The sequence below is a fragment of the Neoarius graeffei genome, chromosome 2 (assembly GCF_027579695.1).
Source record: "Neoarius graeffei isolate fNeoGra1 chromosome 2, fNeoGra1.pri, whole genome shotgun sequence".
NCBI classification, from domain to species: Eukaryota; Metazoa; Chordata; class Actinopteri; order Siluriformes; family Ariidae; genus Neoarius; species Neoarius graeffei.
The window spans coordinates 94,346,345-94,367,548 of record NC_083570.1 but is presented as its reverse complement, the minus strand read 5'-3'; the positions used below and the strand labels follow the sequence as shown (position 1 = coordinate 94,367,548).

The following is a 21,204-nucleotide window of genomic DNA, read 5'->3' as shown; positions in this document are numbered from 1 at the left end:
TCTGACATGTAAACTGTGAAACAGGATCTTAGAGGATGTTGCAATTGAGATAGACTCACTGGGGTTGGGGGGAAACAAGGTGCAGCTCTTGCAGTGGATGATCTCCTTCACAATAGGGAGGTCTTGAGAAATAGGAGGGGGCACGATGCCCAAGCCGGGCATCATCGGATTCATCGGCGCAATACCGGTCATCATGCCAAGGCTGGGGTCAAAATCTGCAGGGGAAAAAACAAAAATCAGGTAAGGAAGTTGTTCAGGAAGACGTTCAAGAAGACTTGACGTATTCCTCATTGATGCATGGGCTGTAAAAGACTACGCAATGCGAATGATCGCTCAACGCTAAGTGCAGTAAATATGTTCAAAAACATGACTCGTCAGTATCCTTGTGTATGTTCCAGGTCAGAATTATAGGTTAGGTGGAATTATTCAACTTTGGTTAGAATTTTTAACCCAGTTCATAATTTGCTACTTGTATTAAGCCATTATCTCACTAGGCCGCGACAGCCTGCGACTAGTTGGAGACAACAGTTGCGATAAAATATGCGAATTAGCGACAATTTTCACTTGGAATCACACTGAATTGATATTCGCATATTTTATCGCAATTGTTTTGTCTCCAACTAGTCACAAGCTGTCGCAGCCCAGTGAGATACTGGCTGAACTCGCACTTCCTGTCTCACAGAAATTGACTTGAGAAGGGTTCGTGATGGCTTTGCGACACCAGCAACGCATTTGCAGCTATTTTGAGAGAAATTTTGTCGCACAAATTTTTTTGAGCATGTTCAAAATTTCAGCGACGAAGGAGCGACACTTTGCGACTCATGCGAGGAAATTGAGAAGCCCCGCAAATGTTTCAAGACACTTTTGAAACTCTCTAGCGAATGACTTTCGCAATTTGTCGCAAGGTGTCGCAGTCCAGTGAGATACTGGCTTTAGGGAGACTTACTTAGTTGGCTTAGTGGTTAGTGTGTCCACCTCTCATTCGGGAGATCACAAGTTCTACTCACACTTGGGTCATACCAAAGACCATCATAAAAATGATACCTACTGCCGTCTGACAAGGCATGCTGTAATACAGATGCGAGTGGGGAGTCAAACTCTCGCAGTTACCAGAGGACTAGCCCCTCACTGTATAGGTGAGAGGCCGAGGGCTACGGAAACGGACATCCGTGAGGCCCAATGCACCTTAATGGCCTGGTTAGTACTGGGATGAGAGACTGCCTGGGAAGACCAGGGCATGGTGCAGGAAGGACTTTCAACTTTAGATTAGGGAGACTTACTATATCTAGGGTTAGGATTTGGAAAGACTTTGTATTTTAAACTACTCGATGATGCAATAAGACTGGACTCATTAATCCGTTTTATATATTTATATAAAATTTCATTGCAATTGTCGCTCGTCTAGTGGTTAAGGTGTTGGGTTAAGAATCAGAAGGTTCCGAATTCAAATCCCAGTTAAGTATGAAGAAAGATTTTTTAAAAAATGCTAATTAGGTCGATAGGAATAGGTAGACAGACAGACAAAAGGAAATACTAGATAGGTGTAGACAGAGAAGAAATGGATAGAAGAAAAAGAGAAAAAAAGTGATGGTAAATCCCTTTCAAGAATCTTAGATAATCCAAAATTTTACCTTGGTTGGAAATTATGAACTAGGTTAAAAATTTTAACCCAGATCAAAAAAAAAAAATCACCTAGGTTGAATTTTTTGACCTGGAACATGTACAACATGATCCATACAGAAATATCTATGCTGGTAGGAAGCTAGGTAGCTAACTTTTACCTGTCACATAGGTACTGCTAGTATACACAAACTTCTGTTATGATGCAAGCAAACATGAATATAATATTTTCTGAAGAAATAAATCAAACCTGGTCGAGTTTTCAAATTGGATTTAAGAAAGCAATTAGATTTGTCATATTGTGTGAAGAAAGCCGTATTTTTCTAATGGTTAGCCAGTGTCAATCACACAGTGCAGTTTTCACAGTCATAGTAAAACTTTGTTTTCCATTTTACTCATTTGGTGGATGCTTTTATCCAAAGGGATTTACAATTGAGCTGAGCAGATAAGAGTTAAGGGCTTTGCTCAAGGATCCGAACTGGTAATCTCTCACATTGTCCATTTTTCATACAGTAACACGGCTTATGCCTTGATACCGAGCGAATGCCACTGGGGAAGCCATGGCCTAATGGTGAGAGCAGCAGCTTTGGGACCAAAATGTTGCCGGTTTGATTCCTTGGACCAGCAGGAATGGCTGAAAGTGGCCTTGAGCAAGGCACCTAACCCCTAAGTGCTCCCCAGGCTGCTCTGGGTATGTTGTACGTTGCTCTGGATAAGAGCGTCTGCTAAATGCCTGCAATGTAATGCAAAAGGCACAATTACTTTTTCAAGGCTCTGCTCTAGATTTCAGCTCTATCTTTCGAAAATGGCCATACTCGCTCTCGACCTATTTTTTGCTCACACTTGTGAAGTGCGTTGAACATTAATGGCCATGAACAGCACAAATGCCTCTTTTTGTACAGACCACCTCATTTGCTCCAGTTCTTGCAGTTATGAGATACAGTCCTTCATTTGCTTGTTTTCTAAGAACCTGAAATGCTCAATTGAACATCTAACATTGTGTGACTACACTGAGTGCAGAATTATTAGGCAAGTGAGTATTTTGACCACAACATCCTTTTAATGCATGTTGTCCCACTCCAAGCTGTTTAGGCTTGAAAGCCTACTACCAATTAAGTATATCAGGTGCTGTGCATCTGTGTAATGAGAGGGGGTGTGGTCTAATGACATCAACACCCTATATCAGGTGTGCATAATTATTAGGCAACCTCTTTTCCTCTGGCAAAATGGGTCAGAAGAGAGATCTGACAGACTTTGAAAAGTCTAAAATTGTGAGATGTCTTGCAGACGGATGCAGCACTCTTGAAATTGCGAAGATGTTGAAACGTGATCACCGAACAATCAAGCGTTTCATTGCAAACAGTCAACAGGGTCGAAAGAAGCGTGTGGGGAAAAAAAAGGCGCAAAATAACTGCACATGATCTGCGGAAAATCAAGCGTGAAGCTAACAAGCAGCCATTAGCATCCAGTTCTGCCATATTCCAGAGTTGCAACATTCCTGGAGTGTCAAAGAGTACAAGGTGTGCAATACTGAGGGACATGGCCAAGGTGAGGAAGGCTGAAAAACGACCACCACTGAGTAAGGCACACAAGATAAAACGTCAAGACTGGGCCAAGAAATATCTTAAGACTGATTTTTCTAAGGTGCTGTGGTCTGATGAGATGAGAGTGACTCTTGATGGGCCAGATGGATGGGCCTGTGGCTGGATCAGTAATGGGCACAGAGCTCCACTCCGACTCAGACGCCAGCAAGGTGGAGGTGGAGTACTGCTATGGGCTGGTATCATCAAAGACGAGCTTGTTGGACCTTTTCGAGTTGAGGATGGACTCAAACTCAACTCCCAGACCTACTGCCAGTTCCTGGAAGAAACCTTCAAGCAGTGGTATAGGAAAAAGTCAGCATCTTTCAAGAAGAACATGATTTTCATGCAGGATAATGCTCCATCTCATGCGTCCAAATACTCCACTGCGTGGCTAGCCAGTAAAGGTCTGAAAGGTGAAAAAATAATGACATGGCCCCCTTGTTCACCTGACCTAAACCCCATAGAGAACCTGTGGTCCATTATAAAACGTGAGGTCTACAAAGAGGGAAAACAGTACACCTCTCTGAACAGCGTCTGGGAGGCCGTGGTTGCTGCTGCACACAATGTTGGTCGTGAACAGATAAAGAAATTGACAGAATCTATGGATGGAAGGCTTTTGAGTGTCCTCATGAAGAAGGGTGGCTATATTGGTCACTGATTTGTTTTTGTTTTGTGTTTGAATGTCAGATATGTTTATTTGCAAATCTGGAGTTGTCATATCAGTGTACCTGGTGAAAATAAATAAGTGAAATGGCTACATATTTGGTTTTTATTAAGTTGCCTAATAATTCTGCACAGTGAAAGTTACCTGAACACATACATATTCTCCTAAAATGGCCAAAACTAAAAACACCCCACTCTAACTTCCATACATATTCAGCTTTGATATTTATGAGTCTTTTTGTTTGATTGAGAACATAGTTGTTGTTCAATAATAAAACTAATCCTCAAAAATACAACGTGCCTAATAATTCTGCACTCCGTGTAGATAAAGCACCTCATGTTCCATTGATTATTGATTTCCAAGCTCCTCAACACAGCCTTTGATCATTTGGCCACAAATGTGCCATGCAACAAACGATATACTGCAATTTAAACAGTCTCCAGATAGATGCCGCGAACAAAAATCGATGACATTTCAGTTCAAATCATTTTTTTTCTTTGCCTAATCTGCTGTGGGAATCCACCCATTGCCATGTGAGTCACAGCTTTCCCACCTCCATAAGCTCTCAGGGAAAAAGAAACTGCAGTAATTCTAACAAATTGAAACGAAGTACAAGATATTGGAAATAACGTTTGAGAAATAAAATGCCGGTCAAGTTAACCTAGGAAAGGTGAGTTGAAATTCCATTTGCACAGATCCCATATGACTACATCTGTGAGACAAGGTGCCTTTGGATGGAATGAACCAGCACTTCCTGAGCCTCAGCAGCCGTACGCTCACTGTATTAAATTATATACCTTAATCCATTGACAGGAAACCCCTTTAAAGGACAATGATGAGAACAGAGATGGCGACGTCAAACACTAACTGCATCACTGCTCTTTTACAAAGGATGGACCTGAAACTGACATGAGCAGACGGAAAAAGACCAGACAGCCCAGCCAGATTAAGACAGATGAAGGAAGGGCAGGTGGCAGCCCATCTGTGCACTATCACCATTAATAGGTTTCGGGTGGAAAGTACAGTATGATCAAACAGATACTAGAGAACAGAGTCACTCTGTCTGACTTCCTGATTACATTAGTAAAGGCATTTGCATCTCACATGCACTAATGGAGGAGAATGATAAGTCACAACCAAGACGTCCAAGTGATGACCTCTCTCTGTGGAGCTAGGGTGATGAGAGAAGGACTGATAGCAGGCAAAGAGAGAGGACATGGTGCTACTGAGCTGCTGGTGTGAATATTAATGGCGAGACTCAGCTCCTCTGTTTCTGCTTTAAGATAAAGCGCACTGGTACGGTAAGTAAATTGATCAGGAGCCTGTATTTTGTCATTTATACTGACAAGTCACATGTACCTATACTGATCCAAGGTACAAGTGTACCAAACAGGGGTATAAGGGTGAGACAGAAATTGTGCGGCTCACTGTCTGATCGAATCTAGTCATCACAATCATCACAAGTTGCATTCTATTCAGTGTTGGATAACATTCCCATTGAATAGAATGGAAAACCCGGAAGGTACCATTTGGTCAGCAGGGTTGGCTCTCCATGTCAAACCAAATGCAGACCTTGAACTTGCTCGACTGGAGCAACTGTTGTGTGTGTTTACTCTGGACATTATTATATGAGAAATGATTATGGTTGATAGCTGACAACCTTCAGAGAACTCCCACCCCCCAGAGAAACCTACTTTTAGAGGTACCATTATGTTATTTGGAAACGAATGCTTGACGAGGTTACTGATAGATATAGAATGGGTTAGTGACCAGACCTGGACATCACACCCATATGTGGTTCTTCCCCAAACTTGGAAGCGCACAACTGTATTGAATATGTTTGTATGCAAGTTTCTTTCATTAAAACTAATAGGCCCAAACTTGTTCCAACATGACAATGCCCCTGTGCACAAAGTGAGCACCATGAGAACATGGTTTGCCAAGGTTGGAGTGGAGAAACTTGAGTGTCCTGCACAGAGTCCTGACCTCAACCCTACTGAACCCCTTTGGGATGAACTGGAACACCAACTGCACCCCAGACCTCCCCACCCAACCACCCACCAAGTGCCTGACCTCACTAATGCTTTTGTTGCATCCCTACAGCCAAAACTCTAAAAATCTAATAGTAAACCTTCCCAAAAGAGTGAAGGTCACTCTAACAGAAAAGGAAACTTCTTCCAAAAAATGTTAATGTTGATTGAAGCATAGTGCCTTTTGCCAGATTATAGTATGCCAGCATAGTGCCATAGTGTGCCAGATTATATATTCACATTTTTTTCATAAAGTTTTAAAAACGAGCAATTTAAAAAGACCCCCAAATTTAATTGCCTGTCAGTCAAGACACGCTTGCCTGTGAAACAAGAGCACCATAATACACCTTCTCTGGTAAAATAAAGAATGCCCAGTGCACCTCTTACATATAATAAAGCAAAAAAAAGTGATTCAAAATGATGAAGGAGGAAGATTCATATCAGGCGGTGTCTGAGTTCACACAAAGGGAATTATGCGACAGTAGCTCTACCGTGTCATGAGCACAGACACTTTTTTGGCTCATCACTTAAATATTCTCTTAGCAAATGAGCATAGAAAAAAAAAGAGTACAAGAGAAGAGAGAGTGAAAGAAAGACAGAGAGAAAGACACACAGAGAGAGGTGTAGAGATAACTTCTGAGTCATGAGGTTTACTCAGACATGTAATCAGAACTCATACAAGTGTAATGCTCTCTCATTTCCAAAGAAATTCAACAAAAACAAGATTCAGGATGTATACACCACAGTCACATACCTACATCCCACAGACAAATGACATGGGAATACACAAATAATTTACATAAAATAAAAGGAGCAATAGAAACCCTCTTGCAGGAGAAGCAGCTGGTTTCACAACAGTTGCATACGATCAAAATATACGGCTGATTGTTTCCTGTTGGAAACTGAAATGCATTGTTTTCTTCATCTATCTGTGATGTGAGGTGCATCTACATGCATACAGTCAGTATCTGAAGTTTCAGACAATTCGTTTTGACCAAAATAAAGTTTGTTTTCTGCCTATAACTTTGACATTTTCTTATTTGTATTTTTTTTTTTATGTGGATGCACCATTGACAATACTGCAGAAGTCGTCTTTGTCTACAGTACCTGAGTGAACTTCTGGTCCTTTATGACCCGCCACGCCTATTTAGATCAAAAGGTGCAGGCTATCTGTTGGTACCTCATATAGTGAAGGCTACATCAGGGGGCAGAACCTTTCCTCACAAAGCCCCAAAGTTATGGAACAGCCTTCCAAGTAGTGTTCGGGACTCAGACACAGTCTCAGTGTTTAAATCTAGGCTGAAAATGTATCTTTTTAGTCAAGCCATTTGCTAACAGCTTTTTATTAGATGAAGGAGTAGATTTAGAGGGTCCTCAGACAGAGTGTTTTGGTAAATTGGGATGTATGGATGCTGCCCCCCTCCCCCCACTCTCACACATTCACTCGGGTTTATTGATGGTGCAGTGGTTGGCTGTTTTATGCTCCAGGGTGCCCTCATGACTGTGTTACCTTCTGGCTCTCCCCTTTTAGTTATGCTGTCATAGTTAGTCTTGCTGGAGTCCCTGTTCTTATCCATTAGGTGACACTGGGCATACCTAACCTCGACTGGCTATCGTAGCCTGCAGGGAATCGGCCGTCAGACTTCTGTCGCATGTCCCAGACCCGGTGAAATGTAACTGAATTGTCTTGGCCAGCCCTAAGGGTCCCATCTGCATCTCATCATTGCTGAGGAGTGTGCTCCCATCACCCAATCAAGCATCCAGCCAGAACAGGTCATGATATATTTTTTACCATATTAACATGCCATTGTTGTGTGTTATGCCTGATGTCAAGACTCTCGTCTCTGCGAGCCTACCACACAGATTTAATACTTGTCATTTTTAGGGCATACCTAACAACATGTGTTTTCTTTCTCTCTCTCTTCCCCCCCCCCCCCCCCAATCTGTCCCTCTGAGTTACATGTTGGTCCTGGGATTGAGATGCTGGCCTCTTCTGCCCCTCGGGCCTGCTTGATCCATCCTGGTGCCCTGTGTCTGGTCGGAGTTTTATCGCATTGCTCCTGTGGAGGACGACCCCATGAGGATAGTTGAGGGTAATACCTGGAGGACGCTCTGGACTCTTACAGTAATGCTTTTATGGCTGAGGACTACAGTTGACTTGCTAACTTTAGGACTGCAGTTATCATGAACAGTTTTGCACTCGTTTCCATCAATGAAGAGCTATAACATCAACGAAACTGTCCTCATGTTAAAACTGTTAATATTATAGTCAGGCTGTCTGTTGTTGCCCAAATGAGGATGGGTTCCCTTTTGAGTCTGGTTCCTCTCAAGGTTTCTTCCTCATGTCGTCTGAGGGAGTTTTTCCTTGCCACCATCGCCACAGGCTTGCTCATTGGGGATAGATTAGGGATAAAATTAGCTCGTGTTTTAAGTCGCTAAAATTCTGTAAAGCCGCTTTGCGACAATGTTTATTGTTAAAAGCGCTACACAAATAAACTTGACTTGAAAACTTGACCTAACAACCTGTCTCCCCCCTTTCTGCTCCTCTGACCTGCCTGATCCATCCTGATGCCCTACGTCTGACTGGAATCTCATCACATCGCTCCTGTGGAGGACGGCCCCATATGGACAGTTGAAAGTCGCACTTGGAAGATACTCTGGACGCTTATAGTAATGCTTTTATGGCTGAGGACTACACTTGACTTGCTAACTTTAGGACTGCAGTTGTCATGAACAGTTTTGCACTCAAGTTTCCATCAATGAACAGTTTATAACTTCAACAAAACAGATTTCTTGCTAAAACTATAATGATTTTCCTAGTTACACAGTTATACTTTGTGACTACTGTACAGTATATAGGACACAGCTATAGAAGTGAGTTATTTATAATCACGCTATCTGTTATCATCCAAATGAGGATGGGTTCCCTTTTGAGTCTGGTTCCTCTCGAGGTTTCTTCCTCGTGTCGTCTGAGGGAGTTTTTCCTTGCCACCGTCACCACAGGCTTGCTCATCAAGGATAAATAAATTTATTCAGGATAAAATTAGCTTATGTTTAAAGTCTTTAATTTTCTGTAAAGTTGCTTTGCGAGCGACAATGTCTGTTGTTAAAAGTGCTATATAAATAAACTCGACTTTGTCCTGAAAGTGCTCAGCTGAACGTTCTTCTCTCTAACAGTTAAGGAACATCTGACAGTTTGGCTCTGGGGAGGACTGAAACAGCTCAGTGTTTCATGTAGCTCCTGTTAGACTCTTTTTCAGGACTCAGTACTCTGGCAGTGGGACAACAGGCACTGCACTGATGAATCATGAAACGCACTCTTGGCTAGAAGCAGCAATTCGAGAAAATCAAAGTCTTGTTCTTAAATTAAATAAAAAACAATCCATTAAAAATTAAGAGAATGATACAGTACGTCATCATGGCATGGAGGCCAATGACCACAAACAAAGAAATAATGAATTAAGAAACCTTTGGGATTTAATCAAACACAGAAGTCATGTTTCCCTTGGGTCTGTGGAAGACTAATTATTTAACAGCTTGTGGTTCTAGAAACCCAGGCTTGAATTGCCAGACCTGAGTAACAATACTATAAATGTGATCTATGTTTTTGTTCCTTTAATAAACCAAACCAGAGGCGAGGGGATAAAGAGCTGCTCACAAATCAGTTTAAAGTTCCACATCCGGTTTTGAATAAAGGTTTGCTGTCAAAAGCAGAAATTCTGTGGCTTTTAAACAGGAATGCATCCTGTATCTCAAATCCCAAAACAGCCACCATCAGTCTCACCATCACTAAACCCAAACACTGCATGATGCACAATCACAGAGTCCAGCAAAGTCTTTAATTAAATGTCAATTTATAAATAGTTTACAAATCATAAATATGGATACATATTCAGTACTGCGCAAAAGTCTTAGGCACCCTTTTTTTTTTTTAACGACAAACTTTCTAATAGATTTCTATTTTATGACTTCTGCATTAGGCGGCACGGTGGTGTAGTGGTTAGCGCTGTTGCCTGACAGCAAGAAGGTCCGGGTTCGAGCCCCGTGGCCGGCGAGGGCCTTTCTGTGTGGAGTTTGCATGTTCTCCCCATGTCCGCGTGGGTTTCCTCCGGGTGCTCCGGTTTCCCCCACAGTCCAAAGACATGCAGGTTAGGTTAACTGGTGACTCTAAATTGAGCGTAGGTGTGAATGTGAGTGTGAATGGTTGTCTGTGTCTATGTGTCAGCCCTGTGATGACCTGGCGACTTGTCCAGGGTGTACCCCGCCTTTCGCCCGTAGTCAGCTGGGATAGGCTCCAGCTTGCCTACGACCCTGTAGAACAGGATAAGCGGCTAGAGATGATGGATAGATGGACTTCTACATTATCGAGTCAGTACAAAAACATTTTAGATTTCCAATGATTAGTTTTCCAGCACAAAATTAAATGTTACAGAAAAGTAAAGAAAGCAGCATAGAACACAATAGATAAAAAAGATAATGAAGACTGCTGGGCTTTGCTGCAAAAATAAGAAGCAAGTGTGAGAGCCACAGCGTCCAGAAGAACTGTTCCTGGTTCCTTATAAAACAGCACAGATTGTAACCGAGACTGTACAGTACTTTTTTCTTTTGGATTTGGATATTTGATATTTTACCCTCTATGGTGTATCAGGGTTTTTTCTAGAAAAATTTAGTATGAGGGCGCTCACCCTGGCGAGGGAGCGAAGCGGGGGGGGGGGGGGGGGGGGGGGGGATGGTGCCGGTTGTCCCCCCCCGCCGTGCAAAGCCTTTGAAAAATGCTCCAATGGGACATTCTGAGGCTATCTGAGAGGGAAATTGTAACAAATTGTCTGTCAACATTGAAAAAGAAAGAAGTAATCTTCTTCTGCCCCGGACAGTCTTTGGCTTTCTTCCGCTTCATGCCGCGGGATGACTTCTTTAAATGCCCAAGTGTCAACAAAAACAACTCGCGAACTACTTCTGTCAAAAGCTCCCGCACCGGTGGGTGAAAGGTCATCCAGTCTCGAGAAATCTCGCTCTACAAGTCAGCTGACCTTGTATGTAACCCATGTCAAATCTCGCGAGAGCAGCCGTGACAAGTAAACAACTAAACAACATTGCGCCTCAGTCTGGAAAACGCCAATTCGGATTGTTTTTGCACCGTCTGGCGGTGTATCTACTATGATTGGAATATTTTTGGAGCAATTATAACGTATTTGATGATCAGACACATTGTCATGCAGTGTTGCTGGGATGTTTTCACGGAGTCGGTAAGGGGGCGCACGCCGAGAGTAAGAGGGCGCAGCGCCCCTGTTCCCCCGTTTAGATGAAAGCCTGGTGTATAATATCATTAAAAGATTCAAGGAATAAGTTGAGCACCTGTGATCTCTGATGTCTCAGACGGCACTGCATCAAGAACCATCATTCATCTACAGCTGATATAACCACATGGGCTACGGATTACTTTGGCAAACCTTTGTCAAGCACCACAACACGAAGTTACATCCACAAATTCCAGTTAAAACTTTACTGTACAAAAAGGAAGCGTTATGTTAACTATGTCTAATAGCACTGCCAACTTCTCTGGGCTTGGAAGCATCTGGGATGGACCTTCACACAGTGGACATGTGTATTGTGGTCAGATGACTTGGTATTCCAGGTCTTTTTTTTGGAAGAAATGGATGCCGTTTGCTCAGGACCAAAGACAAAAAACACCATCCAGGGTCTGTCATGGTATGGGATTGTGTCAGCGCCCTTGGCAAAGGTAACTTACATGTCTGTGATGGCAGCATTAATGCAGAAAAGTACATTAAGATTTTGAAGCAGCATATTCTGCCTTCAAGACGACATCTTTTCCAGAGATATTTCAACAAGACAATGCAAAACCACATTCTGTACACATTACAAAGGCATGGCTGTGGAAGAAGAGGGTGCCTGTCCTCTCTGTCTCCAATAGAGATTGTGTGGCGAATTTTGAAACCAAAAATATGACGACAACGACGACCCCGTACTGTTGCACACCTTAAGACCTGTTTGCAGGAAGAATGGGACAAAATATCACCTGAAACACTTCATGACTTGGTGTCTTCGGTCCTTAAAGTGCCATTCCACCATTGGATGTATTCTTTGGCATAAAATACAATATATTTTATGACAACATGACTAGACAGGGGCGGCATGGTGGTGTAGTGGTTAGCGCTGTCGCCTCACAGCAAGAAGGTCCTGGGTTCGAGCCCCGTGGCCGGCGAGGGCCTTTCTGTGTGGAGTTTGCATGTTCTCCCCGTGTCCGCGTGGGTTTCCTCCGGGTGCTCCGGTTTCCCCCACAGTCCAAAGACATGCAGGTTAGGTTAACTGGTGACTCTAAATTGACCGTAGGTGTGAATGAGAGTGTGAATGGTTGTCTGTGTCTATGTGTCAGCCCTGTGATGACCTGGCGACTTGTCCAGGGTGTACCCCGCCTTTCACCCGTAGTCAGCTGGGATAGGCTCCAGCTTGCCTGCGACCCTGTAGAAGGATAAAGCGGCTAGAGATAATGAGATGAGATGAGATGACTAGACAGAGAAATCTTTTCGCTTCAAAATGATATATCAAACATAATTTTTTGTCAACGACAAGTATATTAATTTTGCGACCAAAGTCACCTACCCTTTTAATTTCCGCGCGGTAGTGAAACGTGATGTCATCGGCAGGTTCCCCTTCTTGTGTACCACGTGTCGGTCTATTTTTAGACCAGGAAACCCCCAAAGTGAGAGAGTCATTTCTCCTCGTATATGGGGGCCAAAAAAATTGCGAAAAATTTTGAGTTAATCTTTCAGTTAGCTAGATTTATTGGTATTAGCTAGATTTATTGGTATTATTTTTATCGCATTCTATCCGCCATTGCTGATAATATGTGCCACATCACACGTCACATGGTACACAAGAAGGGGAACCTGCCGATGACATCACGTGCGGAAATTAAAAGGGTACGTGACTTTGGTCGCAAAATTAATATACTTGTCGTTGTCAAAAAATTATGTTTGATATATCATTTTGAAGCTAAAAGATTTCTCTGTCTAGTGATACCATTTATATATGCTGTCAAAATATATTGTATTTTATGCCAAAGAATACATCCAATGGTGGAATGGCACTTTAAACATCTTTTAAGTGTTGTGAGAAGGAATGGCAACATTATAAAGTGGTAAATAGTTTGCCGTCCCAACCTTTTTAAAAATGTGTTACAAGAATCAAAATTGAAATGTGTTTATTTTGAAAAAAATAAATAAATCATGAGGTAAAACATGAAATAATGTGCTGCTGTATTGTTTTGAGTGCAATACACGTCAAAGATCATTTACAAATCATTGTTTTCACTTTGAATTTCAATTTCAACTTCAACATACCATCCCAACTGTTGCTGATTTGGGGTTGTATAATATGATGCCTTGAGAACATATATTCACTATAGACATTGTCCAGCTATCAGTTAAAAGCTCAGTGCAGGGTCATTTAAGTACAAAATGTGGAGTAGCAGCTGGTGTTCGGGAGGCTCCTCTGCTCGCCACGGATTTTCTGGGCAAACGTTTCTCCCAGCAGCAGTTCAACTGAAGGTCATGGCTAACTCCCGAGAGCACGGTGGTTAGTCTCTAATGAGATGCACACAGCTCCAACCCCCAGCTGCTACTCCACGTGCCAAAATGCTGGTGAAATCTGCAGCCCCTGACAGCAATGGCCGTTCCGCATCACAGTCAAGCCGAGGCAAGAACGCTGGTCTGGGAAAAGCTGTAGATTTTTCAATGCCAGGACAGGAAAGCCAAAACCATCTTTGGAAACAGATGCGATTTCATCATGTAGGGCTTTCTCATTTTTGCTAATATTTCAGAGGTGCAATAAGAGCTACAGTGCATAAAAATGCTGACAAAATGCAGTAAGGGGAAATGGAGGCAAATCCGGCATAAAACTAGTGTTCAACATGTAATGTGTCATGTTACATCCTTCAGAATTCTCCAGTGCTACATACAGTACATCCCTTAGCCTCAGCACTTTTATATCAGTGTTGTATAGACCCCTTCGCAGTAAACGTCATTCATACGTAAGCGGAAATTGCGCGCGCAGCCTGGACCCAAAAAAGACTCAGAAATGCCTAGTTGTTGTGTTGTCGGGTGTCAGAATCGTAGCAGTGATGGGGTTAAAATGTTCAGAATTCCAGCAGGATCTCACCCATTCCAAAAAAATCGCCGACGTCTATGGCTACAAGCCATCAAACGTGTCGACTGGGATGAAAGCACCATCAAAAATGCGCGGGTTTGCAGCGCCCACTTCATCACAGGTAAGATCAGGCTATTTATTAAATCTTTCTTTTTTATTCTTTCTAGTCTTCGTTTATTGATGTAGCAAAATACTTTGGTAACGTTTGTCTGATTAGCTGGGTCATAGTTACACAATGTAATGAATATTGTTAGCATGTTAACTTAGCTTTGCATGCAATTTTGTTTGTAGGAGAGGTCTCGCTTGACTCAAGCAGTCCAGATTTTGTGCCGTCATTATTTGTGCATGCCGAAAATCACAATTTTAAAGCAAGGATGGAAAGGTAAAATTGTGTGCCCTCACTCTAAATGCCAACTTACGTTGACTGCTCTAACCTAGCTCCCGCTCCGTTCAGTTTCATTTCTGCTCTCTGCCTCTCGCTTTTTACGCAGCTCTGATTTCTCTTAGCTGCACTCTTTACACTATCATTCCTTTCATGCCGTCACCTCCTGCAAATTGCTGTTTAGTGTTGGCATTTGCTGTTGTAGCTAAAGCCACATTGTCATCACATCACTGGCATAATTTGATTAAAACAAAATGAATATGAATGTCCCATTGTTAATCAAGTTGTACATGCCCGCACATAACATAATCATATGCGTCTAAAGACTTGTAGGCACGAAGTTTTTTGTGGGTGTACACTGAAGTCTTGTCAATAAGGTACGAGTATATATCTGGCCATTGTATACCAGGGAATTTACTAACATCGTCCGTCCACTCTTTAATTAAATACGGATCCGGTAGGCGATGTCCACTTGTTAGAGTTAACTTATTTATGTAGCATTCTCGATCTTGTAACGACAATTGTTTTGCATAATCTGACAGCTCATAATGCCGGTCTATGGGCAGCGCCATTGTTTCTGAGTCCAGGCTGCGCGCGCATCCTGGCAATGTTTGTTTACAAACATGCGAAGGGGTCTATTTACACTCACCGGCCACTTTATTAGGAACACCCACACACCTGCTGTTTAATGCAGTTCTCTGATCAGCCGATCCCTTGACAGCAGCACGATGCATAAAATCATGCGGATACAAATCAAGAGCTTCAGTTAATGTCAGGGCTTTGAACCAGAATTGTTTTCCTATTGGTTCGTTCCGAACAGAAACGGAATTTTAACGTTTCCGGTTTTGGGTTCCACCATTAAATAGACGTTCCCGAACCGGTTAGAACAAAAAAATTTCGTTCCCGGAACGGTTAATTACGTTCCCTGTCAGCTGTTTAACAAATGGCTATAAAATTATGTCTCTGTCTCATCCAGCTTAAGCCAAATGTAGGCTAATTCTATTACAACCTTCATTAAATAAGACAAGAAATAATTCAAAACAATTATTATTTCAAATGTTGGCGATTTGGATTCTCAGTACGTCTTCCCATCGACACAAACAGAAAAAGTGCCAAAAATGAAAGATAATTCGTTTAGTGTGTTACCAAAGGCTAGTCAGGCCCTATGCATTGATAGACTAACAGAGGTTAACGTCATTTAATGTTCGCGAGCCTCTCATTAACGTGGACAAATATATTGATATCTTGTTTGAAATTGACGTTTTTGAATAACGATAGACTGCAATATTTACCTCTTATTTAAGATGTGGAGACGTGATAGTAGTCCACCCTCCCGCTCTCTCCATTCAGTCAGCGAACGTCACACAGGAAGTGAACCCCAGCGGGTCATAGAAACTTGCGCAGGAGAAGAATGACTTTTTTATTTGTAGGCTACGGAAACTTTGAGGAACGAAATAAAAACCGGTATTAACCGGTTACCATTATTTTTAATAAGCGTTTCTGTTCCGGAACATAAAAAATAATAAAGTTTCTGGTTTCGTTTCTGTTCCATGTGAAATAGAAAAAGTTCCCGGTTTTCGTTCCTTGAACCGGTTCAAAGCCCTGGTTAATGTTCACTTCAAACATCAGAATGAGAAAAATTGTGATCTCAAAGTGCGACTTTCTTTCACTGTGGCATGGGTGTTGGTTTGAGCCAGATTGGAGTATTTCAGAAACTGCTGATCTCCTGGGCTTTTCATACAACAGTCTCGAGAGTTTACAGAGAATGGTGCGAAAAACAAAAAGCACTGAGTCGAGTGAGTGACAGTTCTATGGGTGGAAACAAATGCCTTGTTGATAAGAGAGGTCAGAAGAAAATGAACAGATTGGTTCGAGCTTTTTTGCCAGGAAGGAGATTAGATTAGATTAGATTAGATTAGATTAGATTAGATTAGATTAGATTAGATTAGATAGAACTTTATTGATCCCTTTGGGAGGGTTCCCTCAGGGAAATTAAAATTCCAGTAGCATCATTACAGGATAAACAGAGAACAGAATAGAAAAAAGAGAGAACTCCCTTACAGAAAAACCACACGAACTTCACATGTGATTTCTCACATGTGAAATATGTGGAAAATGTGTTTTGCACATGGGAAACACGTTATTTGCACATGGGAAACATGTTATTTGCACATGGGAAACGTGGTTTTGGCCCAATTTTATGTGAATCACATATGGGAATGTTTTACACATGTGGTAACATGTTTTCCACATGTGCTCTACATGGTAACATGTTACAAAATCTGATACCATGTATTCCACATGTTACCACATATGGTAACGTGATCACATGGGAAATACATGTGTTTTTTTCTGTAAGGGCTTCTAGATAAATTAAGTCTTTAGAAAACTTCTAGATAAATAAATTATTTACATATACAAATATATGAAAAAGATATGAAAAAAGTCCAGCAGGAGAAGTATTGCACATTGTCTAGTATTGCTTATTGTCAGGCTAGGCTACTGCTCCTTCCCGTCCTCTGTCCACCTGTTACCCCTCCTCCCCCCAGAGAGGAGTTGTACAGTCTGATGGCGTGAGGGACAAAGGAGTTTTTGAGTCTGTTCATCCTGCACTTGGGAAGGAGCATTCTGTCACTGAACAGGCTCCTCTGGTTGCTGATGACGGTGTGCAGAGGGTGACTGGCATCGTCCATGATGTTCAGTAGATGTTCATACTGTAGCAGCTCATAGCAACTCTTTACAACCGTGGTGAGCAGAAAAGCATCTCAGCAATCAAGAGCAAAAAACCACATTGGGTTCCACTCCTGCAGCCAAGAAACGGAATCTTAGAATCAAGACCAAGTTCCTCTTAAAGTGGCCGGTGAGTGTATATTTCTGCACCATTAATCCTAGCCTCTGCATTAGCTAATGAGGAAAGGGAATCTTACATCCACCTCCAGAATGCATCATCAGGAGAGGGTTTTCTAGAGAATCGGTGCCGATACTAATGTTAAGTAAGAAATAATACATAGCATGCATGCTGTTATAGTAAAATAAGCATCGACAGTGTGGTGTGGTGAGTCTGAGGTGAAGTAGAGTTTCTGTTACCAACCGAAAGCTGATTATTTTCACATAACAGCACATTCTGAAGTGTTTTATTCCTTTTATACCACTGCAATTTGTCCACATTCACATGTTTCTGTTTATTAAAGGACACCATGACACATTTTTATCTGCTAATAGTGACATTTAAATGATATTGGCTGGCTTTTTTTGTGGTATATCAGATATATTCCATTCAGCTAGCATGATATGGAACGAGTCGAACGCGAGTAGCTGAATGGAATATATCTGATATATCATGAAAAAAGCCAGCTAATATTATTATTATTATTATTATTCATACACATTCGATGGAACAATTATAGATTTTACAAAAAGTTAAGAACGGGGGAGGAACTTACCAATACTGAACCCTGATTCTGATCGAATGTAATTCAATGTTCTGTCAATCCAACGTACTGTACAAAGTCAAAGTTGTAACAATAAAAATGGTCCAAAAAGTCCCAAAAGCCTGAACAACAACCCAACTTATATACAAGCTATAGACAGGTTGACAGTTCAAGTTCACAGTTACTTTTGGTCGTAGTTAATTGTTAAATTGCAGTTGTTCAAAACAAAAGGGCTTTGCTGAAGTCCACGAGTGAAGTCCTCTGGTAAAAGTCTGTCACATTTCCTCACCTCCAAGTAGAACTTTAAATTTCCGCTATTGCTCTCCATCCATCCATCCATTATCTGTAGCCGCTTATCCTGTTCTACAGGGTCGCAGGCAAGCTGGAGCCTATCCCAGCTGACTATGGGTGAGAGGCGGGGTACACCCTGGACAAGTCGCCAGGTCATCACAGGGCTGAGCTATTGCTCTCTTTTCCAGTTTTTAAATGTCCGTTGGTAGGTTTTCCTCTTGTAAATGTCCGTGAAGAATATCCAGTGAAGTGTTGGTAGCCTTTCGGGTGTTCAGCACGTCTTTCTCTTTAAATCTTCGGCTTTGAACGACGCAAACCTCGCGGTCATGTTTGCGAACAAACTGTCACTCACTAGCACAGAAGTTTTACATCTCCGACGTGTCTCTTTTCCAGTTTTTCATGTCCGTTGGTATGTTTTTCTCTTGTAAATATGCGTAAAGAACATATAATGAAGTTTTGGTAACCTTTCGGGTGTTCAGCGTGTCTTTAGTTTCAGTTTATTTATTTAGTGCTTAAACCGAGCACTGAATTAACCCTGTCTTCTCTCTCTCCTGGGTGACAAAGAAATGATTGTGCGCATGCACAGCAGAAAAGTTCTCTCATTGGATCTTCGCGTGTGAGACATCGTGTTGTCTTGACAATGTACAATATTATAACAATATTGCACGCTCATTCTCCATTGATTGGGGAGAGTGGCATAATACATGGAGGATAAGCGATATGATAACAATATTGCATTCCATCAATAAACCCACTAGAAAGGAACAGAATACATGTTTTTATTCCATGGAAAAAGTGGCCCGTATGTATAATAATCAGTGTTGTTGAATGACTTTGAAAGAAAGGTAGCTCCGTTTACTGTTTATGTTACTGCAGCAATAGTCACTCATTAGCCTCTAGTAAAGTTAATAAATCCAGACAAAAATCTTCTATCGTTAAGACTTAAAGGAACAGCTTCATTATGTCTGTTACAAAACGCTGACACTCGAGACCGCTTCCAAAAATGCTGAATAAACTTCTCCTCTTTAAGCGATCACATATTAGAGCAAGTGCATTAATATAAACTCATGATTAGTCTTGTAGCTGGCGCTACTCTCAGAAATGCTATTGTGAAAAATTAATCAACTTGTTCTGACCAGTCAGGACTGAGAATTGAACTAATGATTCAAAACTGATACAAAACTTATCATCAACACTGATGTTTAGCTCATCCAGCTGCAGGCCAGGCCGGATGAGCTTATGCGATCACATGTTGTCCATCCACAATTTACAAAAATCACTACTCCTTATACAGGATTGACTGGATTTAGATCAAACTCACATACCCTGTTCCCCAGGAGGGTGTGCATAAAAGTTGTCAAGATGGTGGCAGCACCTGTCATATTTATGATTTTATGGGCGTCTGAAATTTTGGGGTGACTTGTCACATTAAACGCTACTCTTCATAAACTGCTGGGACATTTTTCACTGAAACTCACCCAGAAGACTCTAAAGACATATTCCAACAAGAGTTGTTCACCAGGTGGCGCCACCTGCCATGGATGAGGCTACAGACGGGTCACGTGCAATTTCACAAAAATCGCCACTCCTCCTACAGATTTTGATCAAACTCGTATGGAATGTTCCCCAGGTTCTCATCTCATCTCATTATCTGTAGCCACTTTATTCTGTTCTACAGGGTTGCAGGCAAGCTGGAGCCTATCCCAGCTGACTACGGGTGAAAGGCGGGGTACACCCTGGACAAGTCACCAGGTCATCACAGGGCTGACACATAGACACAGACAACCATTCACACTCACATTCACACCTACAGTCAATTTAGAGTCACCAGTTAACCTAACCTGCATGTCTTTGGACTGTGGGGGAAACCGGAGCACCCGGAGGAAACCCACGGGGACACGGGGAGAACATGCAAACTCCGCACAGAAAGGCCCTCATCAGCCACGGGGCTCGAACCTGGACCTTCTTGCTGTGAGGCAACAGCGCTAACCACTACACCACCGTGCTGCCTGTTCCCCAGGTTGGTATGTATAAAATATGTCAAGATGGTGGCGCCACCCGTCATATTTATGATTTTATGGGCGTTTGAAATTTTTGGGTGACTCGTCACACCAAACGCTACTCTTCGTAAACTGCTAGGACGTTTTCACTGAAAGTCACCCAGAAGACTCTAAAGATATATTCCAACAAGAGCTGTTCACCAGGTGGCACCACCTGCCATGGTTGAGGCTACACAGGGGTCACGTGCAATTTCAGAAAAATCGCTATTCGTCCTACAGGAGCGGTCAGATTTTGATCAAACTCATATGGAATGTTCCCCAGGTTGGTATGTATAAAATTTGTCAAGATGATGGAGCCACCTGTTGCATTTAACATTTTATGGGCGCTTGAAAATTTTGGGTGACTTGTCACACCCAAGTGTTCGTAAACTGCTAGGACATTTTCACTGAAACTCACCCAGAAGACTCTAAAGACAGATTCCAACAAGAATTATTCACCAGGTGGCGCCACCTGCCATGGATGCGGCGACACAGGGGTCAGATGCAATTTCAGAAAAATCGCTGCTCCTCCTACAGGATTGATCAAATTTCAAATTCGCACACAACAACAGTGGCTGGTATGAGCTCCAGCCTCAGTGAGGCTTTTTTTTTTAACCAAGATGTAAAACTGGTTTAAAAGGTGTTCCTTGGAAGATGTACCATTCGCTATTTGCTTTAAAATGAATTGTAGATTTAAGCAATGTATGTACTTGTCCTTCCATAGCACCTATCAGTCAGCTTCGTTAGCTGGGTGTTCATGGCATGTACACAAAGTTCATCGGCGGCCCCTTCTGGAAAATATCACCTCAGATCAATATCAGTACAGGATCTGTGCAGCTCTAATAAATCTCTGTACATAAATATGCTCCTGTGACACTGAGCTTTCTTTGATGTTGACTTTGAAACAGCCTGCTGTAAACGGTGCTTTATAGACGCTGACAACAATGCTCTGTGAATAACACCACAGTAAGTGCATTCTCCTTCATGCACTGTGTTCG

The 21,204-nt window shown here is 42.1% G+C and overlaps 1 protein-coding gene across 3 annotated transcripts in view; it reads right to left on the bottom strand.

Annotated features, from left to right (window-relative positions):
• enox2 (ecto-NOX disulfide-thiol exchanger 2) overlaps positions 1–21,204 on the bottom strand; it is a 766,926-nt gene that overhangs the window by 200,418 nt on the left and 545,304 nt on the right. For all 3 annotated transcript variants that reach the window (XM_060915209.1, XM_060915211.1, XM_060915210.1), the window contains exon 5: positions 60–215. In XM_060915209.1, the coding sequence (XP_060771192.1) occupies positions 60–215 (156 nt within the window). The remainder of the gene's footprint in view (positions 1–59; positions 216–21,204) is intronic.